Genomic DNA, 18,053 nt, shown 5'->3' on the forward strand with positions numbered 1-18,053 from the left:
GCATGGAGGTAAAAACATGAAAATATATACAAATTGAATTAATAAAATGGTTATTGTGATGGAACCTAGCCACTTATGCCAGTGGTTTAGTGGTTTAGTGGTGTCTAGAGAAGTGGCTATACTCGAATTCAGATAGCAACAGTGCCCTAGTCGTGTACAAATTATCTTATTAAGTGCTGTATGGGCCAGTATGTGTTTGCAAAGTCACTAGACTTGCGCTGCAGTTAATGTTAGCCTCATAAATCCCACACTGAAGACACAGTGGGGTTTATTTTACTGAAGGAATGCATCATTCTGACTGATATATAAATCAATCAAACCGAATAGAGTTCATGTAATTATCATGACATTATTGGCTGTTCCTAGTAATGGAACATGTGCAGCCACACAATTCATATGATCTGCCTTGATGTAAAAAAAAAAAAGAAATCTTTGAAGGAATACACTTTGAAAATTGTTATTGTTTTTTTTAAGACACTGGTGAGTCAAAGAAGAATGTCTACCGAGCTGCTGCAGTGTGTCTGGCCCTGGGGCTGATGTGTCTTCTCCTATCGGCTAGCATCATTGGCCTGGTCATAAACAGTGAGTGTCATTCTATAAACATATAAACATATCTTTATGTTATAACATATGTTAGATTTGTGTCAGAAATAGTGTTGATGTCTGTTTATTGAAATGCATTGGGCTCTATTTTGGGGCAGGCAGATTGGTGTGAGGTGTGTGGAGCCGACAGGCTAAGGAGGCAAAGGGCCGTGCTTTTACCCGCCTGTGCGTGTTTTGTGGACCGGACACGGTGCAATTGGGTGCAATATGGGATGTTAATACTTCACCGTTAATCGATCAATCACCGTTAAGAAATTAGTCGGTTAAACTTCTCTGCTTTTGCGTGTGTTGTGACAGACAAGACAGTGAACTTTTCATTTGATTCCATTTCTCATACAAAGATGCCCATTGCCTGGCCCTGTATCGCAAATGGTCAAATAACTACTTGATTAAGGAATATAATATGCCTTTTGTATTATTTCTGTATATCAGGCAAAGTGTAGATTTTTATGTTAGACATTGTGGGAAATTAGGATTCACCAAAAAAGATTAAACACCGCTTATCAACTAACCGGTTAATCAATCGATAAGCTTATCAATTACCCTACTCACAATGCATCGTGATGCAACACGTTAAGCTTGCAGATCTGCTATTTAACATATAAAGCTAACTCGTTTGTTGATTCTCGGCAGAAAGACCCTGCTGGTTAATCAGTCAGGCACCAATCAGAAGTCTGACAAATGGTGAATTAGGTTTATATGAACTGGGCTTTACATTGATAAATGCTTCTCATAGGACCAGTGCCAGATAACATCTGCCTTGGCATCTGTTTGAGGTGCCGCCCGTACTGTAGTTTGTGATTGTTGCATCTGCGGGACAAGGATACATTCTTCTAATGAGCATTCTCATTGCATTTGGCAAAATACAATTTTGCCAAATGCAATGAATGCACTGCCCTTAAATGTAATGAAATGCTACTTCACCACGGGTACTCCACTCTTCTCCAGTCTGTAGAATACAGAACGTCTGACTGTCACCACTCCCCAGAGACCCCACCTCTGCATGCTGTTGACTGCATTTCACGCCGCATAAATATGGGTCTTTTGTCAAATAAAGATGTATTAGTTTTACATAAGCTAATCCGTTTGTTGATCCTTCTTCTTGCAGACATCAACCTGGTCAAACACCTGACTGAACAGAAAGTCACGTTTGAGACCAGTTTGGATGAATTGCCAACTGTCAGACCAGATATAACAATCTGACTGAAGAGCGATATGACCTGAAGAGGAGACTCTGTGGTCAGTGAGACATCACTGATTTTCTTCAATGTTACATCATGTTGTTCATTATTTGTCATTAATCTGAGCAAATTAAAGAACATGTGTTGATGTTTATTTGTTGTTAGAATTACCTGGATGGCAGAAATCTGCCTGTGGTTGTTACTACATCTCTACTGAGGAGAAAACCTGGGAGGAGAGCAGACAGTGGTGTATAGACAACCAATCAGACCTGATGGTCATAAACAGCAAAGAAAAACAGGTATACTCTGTGTGCGTGTGTGTGTGTGTGTGCGCGTGCGCGTGTGTGTGTGTGTGTGTGTGTGTGTGTGTGTGTTGGCCATAGGACATGCAGTATAACCATGGAGACACCAATCTATTGTACAGCATATACTTCAGTAACCAGCTTCTTTTCTGTTCAGGACTTGGTTGAGAGTTTACACCAGAGAGTGTGGCTGGGTTTGACCGACAGAGAGACAGAAGGAAGATTTGTGTGGGTTGATGGAACACCACTGACCACACCAACGTAAGACTAATCTTCATTTTACCTTCATTCTTCTCTTGTTCATTTCAACAAACATTTTAAGAACATTCCACATATTTCCTCCTTGCTACATGTTTCTAAATGGTATTAACCATGTGGTGTAGAAGGAAAAAATGAGCAAGTATAGCAATCGTTATAAAGATGTTGTAATGAATTAAAAGAGTTAGTGTTGAAGTGTCCTTGAGCAAGACCCTGAACCCCTAATTGCTCCTGATGTGCAAGTTGGTGCCTTGCATGGTTTCCTCCGCCACCTCTATGTGAATGCGTGTGTAAATGGGTGAGTGTGTAATGCACAATCTATGTAAAGTGCCTTGGATAAAGGCGCCATATAAATGCAACATTTACCATTTAAAATGTCCTATTTTTCTCCAGGTTCTGGAAGAACAATGAGCCTAACAACGGACCGTCTCGAGAAGAAGACTGTGTTGAGATATGGAATAAAGGATGGAACGACAGAGCATGTACTGAGTATAACCAGTGGATCTGTGAGATAGTTATGTACTGAAAACGTCATTTTATCAATGCATTTGTTTGCTGGTATGTTGTACATGATGGGAGTGTTTGCATGTGGTAGTTTGTGCGTTTGCTTTAGTTTGTCTGTACAGCAGCATTGCTCACTAAAAGTGTTTTTTACTTGTGGACCACAAATTAAAACCTGTAGGTGATACAACGTTTCCACCTGAACCACGTTTCTGTGTTTTATAGTAAAAACACTCACATGCTGCTGTGCAACCTGCTTCTCTTTGTTTTACTTGAAATTGTAACCCATTTTTTCACCCAGTGTCAATTGTCTAATGTAATCCTCTGCGCTACACTCCCTCTGCCAACCTGGGGAGAGCAACGACTGACCTCATGTTTCCTTAAATGGATGAGACCCCCCCCCCCCCCATGAGAAGGGGGGGGGTCCCCGGTTGGACGTAGCGCGGGGAAGGAAAATGTTATTCCAACCAGTTCCTTTCCCCTCCAGCAGTATAGACCAGAATTACTGCATGTTTTTTGTGATGGTGGTTCTCAATGTTTTTGGCTGGGGACCCCCGGAAATGCTTTGGCCATGTCTTGCGACCCCCGCCCCGCCCCCCTCCCCACCCCCAATACAAATTGACTGCTAAAATAACCGTAATAACAGAGAAAATACATCACAAATAAACATAAATAAATACTGAAACCAGATATAACCATTAAGGACTATGTACTATGTAAACTCTTAATTGTCATTTTCCAGCAATTCGGTTGCAATAAAAAAGGGGAAAAAAAGTTATTTCTTCTAAAAGGGAGGCCCACCGTCCATTAGTTTGGCAGGCCCGGTGCAGGAGCTGGACAATGACAGAAAAGGCAGTAAACTGATCAAATTAGAAAATACTGTAATGATCGAAGACTTCCTCATTGCAACGAACAGCTAACTGATTTCCAAATGGACGTGTGAGTCACGTTTAATTACATTATCATTATTAGAATTATTAGCAGAATATACACAGTGTGGTTGAATGATATTCATGAGAATGAGGAACTAGAAGGAAAGATGTTACACCACAGAGTTGGGTAGAGGAGAGGAGGGGTGCGTGTGCCGTGCGCGTGCGTGTGCCGTGCGCGTGCGTGTGCGTGTGCAGAGAGGAGGAGTATTTATATTGGTACAGAGCTTGTGAGCTGTCACTCATAATGTGATTCATGTACAGTAACAGTGCTGTCTAGGGTCAGGACAGTCCATGGCCGGGGCTGAGCATTGTGACAACATTGAGCTCCAAGAGGAAGATCATTATTATGAGAATTCTATGAGAAAGTAGTGTGCGGGGACACATTTTTCTGGGGACCCCCTGGGGGCCTCCTCAAGGGTCCCCTGGGGACCCCTTCAAGAACCCCTGGGGGCCCCCTCAAGAACCCCTGGGGGCCCCCTGACCCCATGCACTGAATTAGTATGAAATGAGGCGAATTATTAAATATGTTTGCAGACACACAGAGCAGTGATGCATCAGTGTCTACTCTAACCTTACAATTCATTTGCTGGTGATCAACAACCGAGAAATATTAAAGTCTTTATAGCAAGATATGATTAATAGCAATAGTGTTATTAGGTAGAGATATATAGGCTTTGTGCTATGATTAGCATTTATTGCGACTGCAGAGTCGCATTTACTATGAAAACGTGCATTCCCGTCAGTTGGTTGGTCGGTTGGTCTGTCACGCCTCATGACATCACGTGACATCATCAGGGATGGAGATCCCTGATGTCATCAATATTAAGCCCATATATGGGAATGTCCATATATGGAGATCCCTGATGTCATCAATATTGGCCAGCAACTCCCATAGATCTCCATATATGGATCTAACCTGTTCTGACATTCCATATGTTGATCCTTCCTCATCCATCCTTCCTCTTCGATGTCTCCCTTTTGACTCATACCTGTCCATTTAAACTCTAGACGGGCCTGCCCCAAAGTTATAAGTGCAGCCGCCCGGCAGCCGTCGAAAACTAGAGTTCTCAACAGGCCCGGAAATTAAGGCCCGGCCCTACCTAGGCCCTCATCAAACCCTGTACACTCAAGACACTGCTCCCGCTGCCACCTTTAGATCTCCATATATGGAGCTGACCTGTTCTGACATTCCGTATGTTGATCTGACCTCATCAAACCCTGTACACTCAAGACACGCTCCATAGTACAGAATTCATTCCATATGTTGATCTGACCACCCATGTCAAAGCGCCAGCTTCGAGTTAGTTAATTTGGACACATTTTGAATTGCTTACATATATAAACACCTATTTTTGCTATATATTTTTGAGGGGCGCTAGCCCCTCCTATATACAGGTTTAATGTTTGTTTTTAGTTCAATGATTGTTTTAGAAAACACCATTAACAATAAAGAGAATTTAATGATTGTTTTGTCAGTTTTACATCATTACATCACCTAATCATAGCCTCTTTGATGTTGTAAGATGATAAGCGCCCCTCACTTCACACAGGTGTGATTTTGTATCTACCAGTGGTAAGTTTGGAGCTTGTATTAGCTCAACTGGTACAACAGGCTGTGTGTAGTGTGGTCTGGTCAGTGGTGTTGGTTTCTGGAAGGAAAAAGAAAGAAAAAGAAACTGTGACAAAATAAAAAATCACACCCGTGTGAACTGAGTGGTGTAAGGTCTTATATAGCCTGTCTGACGTAATGAAATCATGTCTGATGTAATGAAATCACACCCGGGTGAACAGGGTGAACATAGCAACCATGCTCATTTTTTCTGCACAGACTAACAACTGGCTTTGTTATGTAATGAAATCACACCCGGGTGAACAGGGTGAACATAGCAACCATGCTCATTTTTTCTGCACTAACAAAGCCAGTTGTAGGAGTGGTTTACACCACTCAAAAAATACAGAGCGGTGAAACAACATTATTGCAGATAAAATGGTCTACATTTCTAGAGTGCCTTTTAAGGCCACACAAATGCGCGCACACACACACACACACACACACACACACACACACACACACACACACACACACACACACACACACACACACACACACACACACACACACACACACACACACACACACACACACACACACACACACACACACACACACACACACACACACACACACACACACACACACACACTTTAAATTGAGATATTTTAATTGAGAGACTCTAATTTGACCTAAAAAAGGCCAAATATTTTCGCGCCACAGTCCACAACTCCACACCCCCCAAATTAAGAAATATTGTCCCGAGGACAACAACTTAGTTGCCTACCCCTGTCCTACAACCTGCAACAGAAGGAAGAAACACCTGCCATCCATAAAGTTGCAGAGTCACAATAGGGCCCATATAGTCATCGTTCACAGTCTGTCCTAATGATGGCTGTCGCTGAGGAAATACACACCGCAGCAGAGAGAGAGGTGGGTGTGGAAGACATACTCGCGATGTGACATTGGCTGTTAATGTTATAGGCTGCAATGCATTTAACAAAAGAAAGGTTGGCAGGAGCCAGGAAATGACCTCGCTATGCATATGTTCCTCTTTTTTATGACTTCTGTTTTACCAACAAGTTGTGCGAGTGTACGAGTGTAGTCTGATGCAGTAGATATGTCTGACTCTGAGGACGAGCACGTGTATGGCAACACCAGGGGGGAGAGGGAGGAGAGGGAAGTGGACATCTACATGACTGCGGATGACCTCCACCCTGGCTCTGGGACACAGAAGGATGACCTCCACCCTGGCTCTGGGACACAGAAGGATGACCTCCACCCTGGCTCTGGGACACAGCAGGATGCCGTGCCGCGGAGCACAGCACCACAGCAGCAGCATGGAGGAGGTAAAGCATACTAAGAAAGAGGAAGCCATGATGGTTAACCGACACTTCTAGACAACAAGGGCAGTGGTGTAGTGGTGTCTGGAGGAGTGGGCGTACTCTGGGACGTTGAAAAAAGGGCTTCGTTAAGACCTCCATATTATTATGGTCAATGCCTGTGTGAAAAATGGGAGTGAACATGGTGAGGAGCTACGGAAGTGTTTCTGACACACACAGACATTTGGTTAATTATAGTATGATGATATGATGATGATGATGATATAGTCTATATCAGTGGTTCTCAAAGTGTGGTCTGGGGACCTGTAGAGTTCTTTGAAGGGGTTCCAGCGGGTCCACAACTACACATAATTGCACTATTACTGATATCCCCTCACCTGGCTACAGTATACAGTAGTAGAATTTGATTATTAATATGACAGATAAAAAAAAATCACACCCGTGTGAACTGAGTGGTGTAAGGTTTTATATAGCATGATCAGCTGTGGTCTGACGTAATGTCTGACGTAATGAAATCACACCCGGATGTGATTTCACAACTGGCTTTTTTTGTGCAGAAAAAAATGAGCATGGTTGCTACGGTCATCCAGTTCACCCGGGTGTGATTTAATTACGTCAGAAATTATTTTGAACATAGCAACCATGCTCATTTTTTTCTGCACACAAAAGCCAGTTGTAGGAGTGGTTTACACCACTCAAAAAAATCACAAGTTGGGTGCTCTGCATTTAAAAAAATCACACCCGTGTGAACTGAGTGGTGTAAGGTATTATATAGCCTCATCAGCTCTGACGTAATGAAATCAGCTCTGACGTAATGAAATCACACCCGGGTGAACTGGGTGACCGTAGCAACCATGCTCATTTTTTGCGCACAGACTAACAAAGCCAGTTGTAGGAGTGGTTTACACCACTCAAAAAAAGGGAAGAATCATCATCATACTCCTGGTTCAAAGTAGTGCAAAGCAAATGCGACTGGGGAGAAGAAAAAAAAACTAAAATAATAACAGTGTTTTACCGGGTGCACGCCACAGTTCAGAAATACTTATAAAACCAAATACTAATATAAAACCATACTTATAAATACAAATCCACCTCACTCCACTTCAAATCCACTTCAAATCCTTGGGTTGTATTATTTGGCACGGCCCGGGGCAACAACCACACCACATGCATGAGCAACAGGCCAATGCATGAACTTTCCATAGTGTGAGTGAGTGCTGCTGCAGGTGATGTTGTGATTTTGTCACTTGTGCTAACTTTATGTGCATCCTTGGTCGGCGCCTGTCTGTCTGTCTGTCTGTCTGTCTGTCTGTCTGTAGCATGGCCAAGTTCTGTTGGAGGTTCCGTCCCATATTAAGGGAGAGATTTGTGTGATGTGGTGTGACGTCATAGACTGGCCACATGTAGTATGAGATCCATGCAGGGTGCCATGTCCTCATTAGACCCTCATCTTCTCTAAGACTATATTTACTAGTTAATACTTACGACTAGATTATCTAGATTTTCAGGTGTTTTCACGGATTCCTGCAAAATGTTAATCATTTAGAGAGATTTATAGTTATCTTTATTGTTATGACCATTTATTTGAACGTTCCAAACCCACTCGAATGACAAATTATGCTGCTATGCTTTTTACTCCAAGTTAATATGAAAGCTTATATTATAATAGCTTTTATAGTACATTAAAATAAAAAAATACTACAGCCCTTCACGAGTACACCTCGCAACCAAGTACTTTACTATAGCAACCTGTTTCACATTAGCAACTGCCTGCATGGTACACTCTTGAAACCACCTAGTTTAACCTAGCAACACCCCATCAACAGCCTACTACTATGCCCTAGCCACCACGTCTTACACCATAGCAACCACATATTTTTAGAATGAAAAAGACACTAAACTCATAGGTTTATCTTGTGTTTTCCAGACTCTGGTGAGTCAAAGAACAATCGTTCCAGAGCTGCTGCAGTGTGTCTGGGGCTGATGTGTCTTCTCCAATCGGCTGTCATCATTGGCCTGGTCCTACACAGTGAGTATCATTCTATAAAGATAATATATACATATCTTTACATTGATTACATAGATTTCAGATTTGAGTCAGAATTAGTGTCGATGTCTGTTGCTTAAATTCAATGGGGCAATAGTTTGCGGCAGGCAAATCTGCACAATGTGCAGTTGACAAGCAAAGTGCCGTGTTTTCTCCCACCTGTGTTTGGTGTTTTGGGGAGGAGAGGTGCAGTAGGGGGCGTGGCACATGGTGTCAACATTTGAACAGGGACAGCTGTTTGGTCCGAAGATGGCGATCTTAGGTCGCACTGCCCTTAAATGTAATGAAAAGCGATGATTTGATTGCAGTCATGAATGTGAATCAACCTGCAACACACTCACTGATGAGATATTCAGTACTTCACCAGAATGGCTGTCTGTCACCAACTGCCCACCCTGGCACCCCCCATGCTGTTGACTGCATGTCATGGCCTTTTCCCAAAATAGGGTCTTTTGTCAAATTAAGAGTTATACTATAAGAACTATAGTGTTCTGTAAAGCTAATCAGTTTGTTGATTCTCCTTCTCGCATGCAGACAACAACCTGGTCCAACACCAGTTACAGACCAGGTTGGATGAGTTACAGACCAGATATACCAACGCGACTGAACAGAACGCCAAGCTTCAGACCAGTTGGGATGAATTACAGAGCAGATACACCAATCTAACTGAAGAGCGATATGTCCTGAAGAGGAGACTCTGTGGTCAGTGAGACATCACTGATTTTATTCACCGTTATTATGTTGTTTGTCATTAATCTGAGCAGATTAAAGAACAGTGGCTATGTTTATAATGTTGTTAGAATTTCCTGGATGGAAGAAATCTGTCTATGGTTGTTACTTCATCTCTACTGAGAGGAAAACCTGGGAGGAGAGCAGACAATACTGCAGAGACAGACATTCAGACCTGATGGCCATAAAGACCAAAGAAGAACAGGTATATTGTGTGTGTGTGTGTGTGTGTGTGTGTGTGTGTGTGTGTGTGTGTGTGTGTGTGTGTGTGTGTGTGTGTGTGTGTGTGTGTGTGTGTGTGTGTGTGCTACAGTAACGGGCTGATTTTGTGTCCAGGACTTTGTTAAAGGTGTAAACAAGAGAGTGTGGCTGGGTTTGACCGACAGAGAGACAGAAGGACTATTCAAGTGGGTGGATGGAACACCTCTCACCGAACCAACGTAAGACTTATCTTCATTTTACCTTCATTCTTCTCTTATTCATTTCAACAAACATTTTAAGAACATTTCACGTATTTCCTCCTTGCTACATTTTTCTAAATGGTATTAACGGGTACAGGCTTCAGTTTAGACATACTATTGGTCCGACTGTCATTAGAACGATAACCTACCTCAAACCCTGACCTAACCCAAACCGCAAGCATGGGAGCAGCGCACGTTAAACCGCATGCCCAAGTGCGTGCGTGCGTGCGTGCGTGCGTGCGTGCGTGCGTGCGTGAATGTAATGCACAATCTATGTAAAGCGCTATATAAATGCACCAGTTACCATTTAAATGTTCCCATTTTGCTCCAGGTTCTGGAACACTGGTCAGCCTAATAACAAAGGACTGGCTGGTGGTGGAGAAGAAGACTGTGTTGAGTTGGTAATTTGGGCTAATCGTAGAGGATGGAACGACAGAGCATGTAGTGACCCTAACCAGTGGATCTGTGAGATAGTTATCTACTGAAAGCATAATTTTACCCATGTATTAGTTAGCTCAGGGGTTCTCAACCTTTTTGGCTGGGGACCCCCGGAAATGCTTTGGCCATGTCTCGCGACCCCCGCCCCGCCCCCCTCCCTACCACCAATACAAACTGACTGCAAAAATAACCTTAATAAATCGAGAAAATGTATCATAAATGAATACTGAAAACAGATAAGGAAAGTGTATGCATGCACCACGTACTTTGTAAACTCTTAATTCTCATTTTCCAGCCATTCAGTTGCCATTTTTTTTTTGTATTATTTGGGGACCCCCCCAAAATAATTTGGCGACCCCCCGAGGGGTCGCGACCCACGGGTTGAGAACCCCTGAGTTAGCTGGTGTGTTGGTACAGCTACTGTACATGATGGGAGTGTTTGAATGTGCTACTTTGTGCGTTTTCTTTAGTTTGTCTGCACAGCAGCATTCCTCACTAAAGGTGTTTTTACTTGTGGTACAGCCAGGTGGTACAACGTGTGAATCCTGTACCACGTTTCTGTGTTTCAAAGTAAAAACTAGGGTTGTCCCGATCCGATCACATGATTGGAAATCGAGTCATTTTCAAATGATCGGAAATCGGATCAGGAGCAAAACAACGTGATCGGGACATCCGTGTTAGACTGGATATCGTCTGTGGATTTTGGATATTGTACTATTATGATGGCTTAGAATATAAATATCGGATTGGGAGAGACTCAAAATCGAATGATCGGAATCGGGTCGGGAGCGAAAACAATGTGATCGGGACACCCCCTAGTAAAATATATACACTTATAGGAGGATCAATGCTGCTGTGCAGACTTTCATTCATTTGAACTGTTACTGTGTGTCCAGCAGCACCAGCGACCAACCAGATGTGTGAAACCCACTTCTGAAGGAGCACTTTTATAGTATACAATATAGATTGTAGCTTTAAAACTGTGAACATTGTCACACACACACTGCCCAGTCACTGTTCCTGTCACATACATCACTATATAAGTTGTCATTGTGTGCATTTAAGTGACAAAATAGCATGGCATCTATGCCATAACAACTATAGTCTTAAAGCAGCTTACATTCTATGAGTTTCTTAAGTATCGAAAGTATCTGGAGTTAGATGTAACCTTTTGAAAAATACTTTAAATACAGCCATAAAGATCATTTATGCAGTCAAATTCTTTCAAGCGAATGCTGTCAAATAGGGATGGAGATCCCTGATGATGTCACGTGCTCCATCCCTGATGTCATCCCCCCCCCCACACACACACGAGCGACAGAGACACAGAGAGAGAGTTAGAGAGAGAGAGAGAGAGAGAGAGAGAGAGAGAGAGAGAGAGAGAGACAGAGAGAGAGAGACAGAGAGAGAGAGACAGAGACACAGAGAGAGAGAGAGAGAGAGAGAGAGAGAGAGAGAGAGAGAGAGAGAGAGAGAGAGAGAGACAGAGAGAGAGACACATTCAGCTCGCTGTTCAGAGATAGTAAAGCTGCTGACTTGGGCTTAGGCTGAGCTCACACCTTTAATGCAATTCTCGTGCTCGTTGGATCAATGCTGTGTAGTATCATGGCTGCCCAATTCATTTCCAATGGAGGTCACATGGTTTGACACAACATAGGGGGAGGGGTCTGTTGTATGGCTTTCAGCTGTGTTGTGTCAAACCATGTGACCTCCATTGGAAATACATTGGGCGGCCATGACACAACACAGCATTGATCCAACGAGCACAGAGAATTGCATTAACCGTGTGAGTGCACCCTTAGAGCTCTATAAAGCCCAAATGACACCAGTTGCAACTCCATCATTGGTGTGGTTGACCTTAAAACAGTTTTGTTGCAAGGAGTTGCAACTGGTGTGGTTTCGGCTTAAGAGAAACTTGTTCTTCAAAACACACTTTTTGCTACTATACTGTTTGCTAACTATTTCTGTGCAAAAGCTCTTTGCTTCAGAATTGAGCTGAGCAGCACAGCACACATTGTGTCAATCGAGAGAGAGAGAGAGAGAGTAATAGGTGTGATGAATCACAGGCATGCTCGAATTGTAACCACAGTTGTTTATTCTTCTGATGAAAATATATAAATAAACGAATAAATGAAGAAATATCTGTCTGTGTGTGTGTTTCTCTGTATGCCCTATAGCCCCCGCTGCTCCCCCTCACTTGCACAGTTCATCTGCATTTTGCACACAGACATCGACCATCATGTTATGCAGGGCATCACAAAGCCCTTTTTCCAAATGAACAAACTGAATGCGTGGTTGCTTTACTGCGCATGCGTGGTTGCATTTGATTATATACCATCATTCGTTGCCTATCGAATTTTGCCACGGGTCGCTGGACACTCCAAGCCTCATAACAACACTGACTCACATGCACTCACAACCGTATGTTTTTGGATACCAACATCTCTACATTTCCATTTCGGTTCCAATGGCCGGCGCCATAATACAGCGACCGCTATGCTCCGTGCAATAAGCGTTGTTTTGACTGGAAATGCCGCCTGGGCAGGGTTTAAAGCCCAAAAAAAATCCCAAGACTGAAAATGATTTTTTGCAAATCTGCACTGATCTCATTAAATGACCCCTATGAAATCCTGAGGACTTTAGGCCCTGCGCCTGGGACAGGGAATTGGAGATAAAAGCACTGAGAGCGTGCGCATGTGGGTGTACACGCAGATCAAGATGCCGCAGTCCAGTGTTATGGCTAACAACAGATAGCCATCCGAAGCTAATGTGAGTAGCCTTTAGACTAGATCGGATCAAACAATCATACAACTGAATGAACGTAATTTACGTGAATTGGCGCTTGCCCAGAGTAATCAATTAACGTAGGTTACGTTTTTCGGCGAGGATTGTGTTAAACCCCATTATACTTACTAGCTCTATACTAGGCCCCCTTCCTCATTTCCCTCTAAACAAAATATATTTGCTGAAAACAGCCGATCTACAAGCTCACAAGCGAGGTGTTGTGTCAGAATAGTGATGCTAGTTTTCAAGTGGTTAATGTAAAAAGAAAATCCTATCACAAAAAGATTTGGCAGATTCCTCTAGGAACTCTGAGGACCCCTATAGGGTCCCGGATCCCTGTTGAAGACCAGTGGTCTAATTCATTTCACACTTATTGCATTGCATTCTAATGAGTTGTTATCTATACCAACATCACACACTGTGCTGAAATTGACTATAAATGGACTTTGATATCAGACTAGACTATCAGCCGTGGGCTGCATGCTCAGGGGTAGAGGATGGGTTCCCAGTTCAAACCCGGGCTCCCCCAGAGTTAGTGTCGAAGTGTCCTTGAGCAAGACTCTGAACCCCTATTTGCTCCTGATGTGCAGGTTGGTGCCGAGCATGGTTTCCTCGTGCATCGGTGTATGAATGTGTGTGAATGGGTGAATGTAATGCACAGTCTATGTAAAGGTGTATGAATGTGTGTGAATGGGTCTACGTAAAGCGCCTTGGATATGGGCGCAATATAAATACGACATTTACAATTTTACCATTTAGCCACGATGTGGACGGTCTGCCAGCATTGGCCCTGTATATCCTGACAAAACTGTATCAACCTGTGTCCTCAACAAAAGTTGAACTTTTCTGTAAAAACAATGATCAACCACTCGGCACTCGCCCGCCTCTCCCTAAGCTTCTGCACTAGTAATTCTGGGTAGCTTTTCACTTCCAGAGTGGAACAACATCTACCATCTTTACGATGAGGCCTAAACGCCATATACAACCTGTAAGAACATGAACCAAGACATGCAGTAAAATGTCACTGTAGCTGAGGAAATGCACTTGCACAATAGACACCACAGCACAGAGGTGGACATTTCCTGTGACATTTGCTGCTTTCAACATATTTACCAAACAAGAGGCTGGCAGGAAATTACTTTACTATTCTCTCTGTTGTGTGACTTCTTCCGCTGACCATTAGTATGTGAGTGTAGTTTGAAGATTAACTGAAATGGCCGAGGACCAGGCACGTGCAGAGGGGGGGGGGGGGGGGGGGGGGGGGGGGGGGCTTGGGGGGCTTGAGCACCTGCCCTTTTGCAGAAAGTGCCCTTTTTTTTTGCCACATAAGGAGATGTGTGTGTGTGGGGGGGGGGGGGCAATACGAGCTTATGTGGGGGCCAATAAGGGCTTGTGGGGGGAAAATAAGGGCTTGTGTGGGGGACCAATAAGGGCTTGTGTGGGGGGCAAATAAGGGCTTGTGTGGGGGGCAAATAAGGGCTTGTGTGGGAGGCCAATACGGGCTTGTGTGGGGGGCAAATAAGGGCTTGTGTGGGGGGAAAATAAGGGCTTGTGTGGGGGACCAATAAGGGCTTGTGTGGGGGACCAATAAGGGCTTGTGTAGGGGACCAATAAGGGCTTGTGTGGGAGGCCAATACGGGCTTGTGTGGGGGACCAATAAGGGCTTGTGTGGGGGGCCAATAAGGGCTTGTGTGGGGGGGCAATAAGTGCCATTGGCCCTTCAAGACGAACATTTGACAAGTAATGATAAATGCCACTATCGTAATGAATTATCTTTTAATCTGCCATCAGTCAGTTTTAGTTTCAGACTAATGAGAACATATTGCTTATTTTACTGTCCAATGACATGAAATGGCACAAGGGAAGGACTCCACAAAAAGACCACCCCCAAAAATCGGCGCGCGCTGCTCGCGCCCACACATGTGCCCTTTTTTGGAGTTTGAGCCCCTGCCCCCCTAGTGCTCTCTGCACGGCCCTGCCGAGGACGTGTACGCCAGACCAGGCCCGACAAACGACATATATCAGACCCTAACTCATCCTAACCCTGGGACCAGGGTACAAAGGAACACAGCACAGCATGGAGGTAAAAACATGAAAATATATACAAATTGAGTTAATAAAATGGTTATTGTGATGGAACCTAGCTTATGCCAGAGCAGTTGTTTAGTGTCTGGAGAAGTGGCTCTAACTCTAATTCAGATGCAGTGACGGCAGTGCCCTAGTCGTGTAAAAATGATCTTATTAAGTGCTGTATGGGCCAGTATGTGTTTGCAAAGTCACTAGACTTGTGCAGCACAAGTTGTGCTGCAGTTAATGTTTGCTTCATAAATCAGTGGGGTTTATTTTACTGAAGGAATGCATCATTCTGACTGAAATAAATCAATCAAACCGAATAGAGTTCATGTAATTATCATGACTTTATTGGCTGTTTGTTCCTAATCGAACATGCGCAGCCACACAATTCATTATGATCTGCCTTGAGTAATGTAAAAAACAAATTAAATCTTTGAAAGAATACGTACACCTTCATTTTATGGTTATTTTGTTTGTTTTAGACTCTGGTGAGTCAAAGAAGAATGTCTACAGAGCTGCTGCAGTGTGTCTGGGGCTGATGTGTCTTCTCCTGTCGGCTGGCATCATTGGCCTGGGCGTACACAGTGAGTGTCATTCTATAAACATATAAACATAATCTTTACATGTTAGATTTGTGTCAGAAATAGTGTTGATGTCTGTTTATTGAAATGCATTGGGCTCTATTTTGGGGCAGGCAGATTGGTGTGAGGTGTGTGGAGCTGACAGGCTAAGGAGGCAAAGGGCCGTGCTTTTACCCGCCTGTGCGTGTTTTGTGGACCGGACGTGGTGCAATTGGGTGCAATATGGGATGTTAATACTTCACCGTTAATCGATCAATCACCGTTAAGAAATTAGTCGGTTAAACCTAACAGTTAATAACTAATCAAATGAATCGAAACGTCTCTGCTTTTGCGTGTGATGTGACAGACAAGACAGCACTTTTCATTTGATTCTATTTCTCATACAAAGATGCCCATTGCCTGGCTCTGTATCGCAAATGGTCAAATAACTATTTGATTAAGGAATATAATATGCCTTTTGTATTCTTTCTGTATATCAGCAAAGTGTAGATGTTTATGTCAGACATTGAGGGAAATTAGGATTCACCAAACATTTTTAAACGCTGCTTATCAACTAACCGGTTAATCAATCGATGCGCTTATCAAAACGTATCAATTAACTATTAACCCATTTAGGTCCTAGCTAATCCAACCGATGGATTGCGAGGACGTGTACACACGTCCTAGCGCATTTTCATTGATATCAAACGAAAGAAAAATATTCAGATTTTTTTCTTTTTTTGGGGGATTGGCCTCTCCTTCTGCACCATACTCCTTGCTGTTCGTGCATGCGCGCTGCCGTTCACTTCCCCGTTTACGGCTCAGAAAGAATGCCTCGTATCCCTATCCCTACTCGCAATGCATCGTGATGCAACACGTTAAGCTTGCAGTTCTGCTCTTTAACATAGTTAAAGCTAACTCGTTTGTTGATTCTCCTTCTCACAGACAACAACCTGGTCAAACAGCTAGACCAGTTACAGTTACAGACCAGACAGAACCTGACTGAACAGAAAGTCACGTTTGAGACCAGGTTGGATGAGTTACACACCAGATGTGCCAACGCGACTCAAGACAAAGTCAAGCTTTGTCAGAGCAGTTTGGATGAATTGCAGAGCAGATATACCAAGATATACGAAGAGCGATATGTCCTGAAGACGAGACTCTGTGGTCAGTGAGACATCACTCTCTTCGTATTATACATCATGTTGTTCATCATTTGCCATTCATCTGAGCAGATTAAAGAACAGTGGCTACTGTATGTTTATTTGTTGTTAGAATTACCTGGATGGCAGAAATCTGTCTATGGTTGTTACTTCATCTCTACTGAGAGGAAAACCTGGGAGGAGAGTAGACGGTGGTGTATAGACAACCAATCAGACCTGATGATCATGAGGACCAAAGAAGAACAGGTATAGTGTGTGTGTGTGTGTGTGTGTGTGGGGGGGGGGGGGTATAACCATATATGGAGACACAAATCTATTGCACCGTTTGTACTACAGTAACGGGCTGATTTTGTGTCCAGGACTTTGTTAAAGCTATAAACCAGAGAGTGTGGCTGGGTTTGACCGACAGAGAGACAGAAGGACTATTCAAGTGGGTGGATGGAACACCTCTCACCAGACCAACGTAAGACTTATCTTCATTTTACCTTCATTCTTCTCTTATTCATTTCAACAAACATTTTAAGAACATTTCCTCCTTGCTACATTTTTCTCGTATTAACCACATGAACCCTATAGTGTCACTTTTTTGGGCTTAACAGAAGGTAAAAATGAGCAGGCCAAGGATAGAGCCCGGTCAACTACACACGTACACTAGTAGTTAAATGTTATCCTACCACACTTTCACTGAGGAATATCATGAGGTAATGAATGATTAAAGACAACATATTTAGACTGAAAACCCATCATTATAAAGATGTTGTAATGAATGGTTGAAAAGTGCCATCAGTGTATGAATGTGTGTGTGAGTGAATGGGTGAATATAATGCACATCTATTTAAAGGTATATGGATGTGCGTGCGTGCGTGCGTGCGTGCGTGCGTGCGTGCGTGCGTGCGTGCACTATATAGATATAGCTTTATCTATGTAAAGCTATATTAATGCACCATTTACTATTTAAATGTTCCCATTTTTCTCCATGTTCTGGTACACTGGTCAGCCTGATAACAAAGAACCGGCTGGTGATGGAGAAGAAGACTGTGTTGAGTTTCAAAAATGGGGTAATCGTAGAGGATGGAACGACAGATCATGTAGTGACCTTAACCAGTGGATCTGTGAGATAGTTATG

At 43.2% G+C, this 18,053-nt stretch overlaps 1 protein-coding gene and 1 long non-coding RNA gene across 2 annotated transcripts; both read left to right on the forward strand.

The window, feature by feature from the left end:
• Positions 1-6,449: 6,449 nt before the first annotated feature.
• LOC306928047 (uncharacterized protein) lies at positions 6,450-9,892 on the forward strand (the record flags this gene model as incomplete). Its single annotated transcript, XM_079507967.1, has 5 exons — positions 6,450-6,678; positions 8,600-8,701; positions 9,254-9,421; positions 9,520-9,653; positions 9,785-9,892. 5 exons carry the CDS (start codon positions 6,450-6,452, stop codon positions 9,890-9,892), a joined length of 741 nt encoding a protein of 246 aa, XP_079364093.1.
• Positions 9,893-15,142: 5,250 nt separating this feature from the next.
• LOC306927794 lies at positions 15,143-16,805 on the forward strand. The gene is made up of 3 exons (XR_013790588.1): positions 15,143-15,214; positions 15,687-15,788; positions 16,710-16,805. It is a non-coding gene; the product is annotated as an uncharacterized lncRNA (long non-coding RNA).
• The last annotated feature ends 1,248 nt before the right edge of the window (positions 16,806-18,053 follow it).

The sequence above is a fragment of the Electrona antarctica genome (assembly GCF_951216825.1).
Source record: "Electrona antarctica genome assembly, chromosome: 8".
NCBI classification, from domain to species: domain Eukaryota; kingdom Metazoa; phylum Chordata; class Actinopteri; order Myctophiformes; family Myctophidae; genus Electrona; species Electrona antarctica.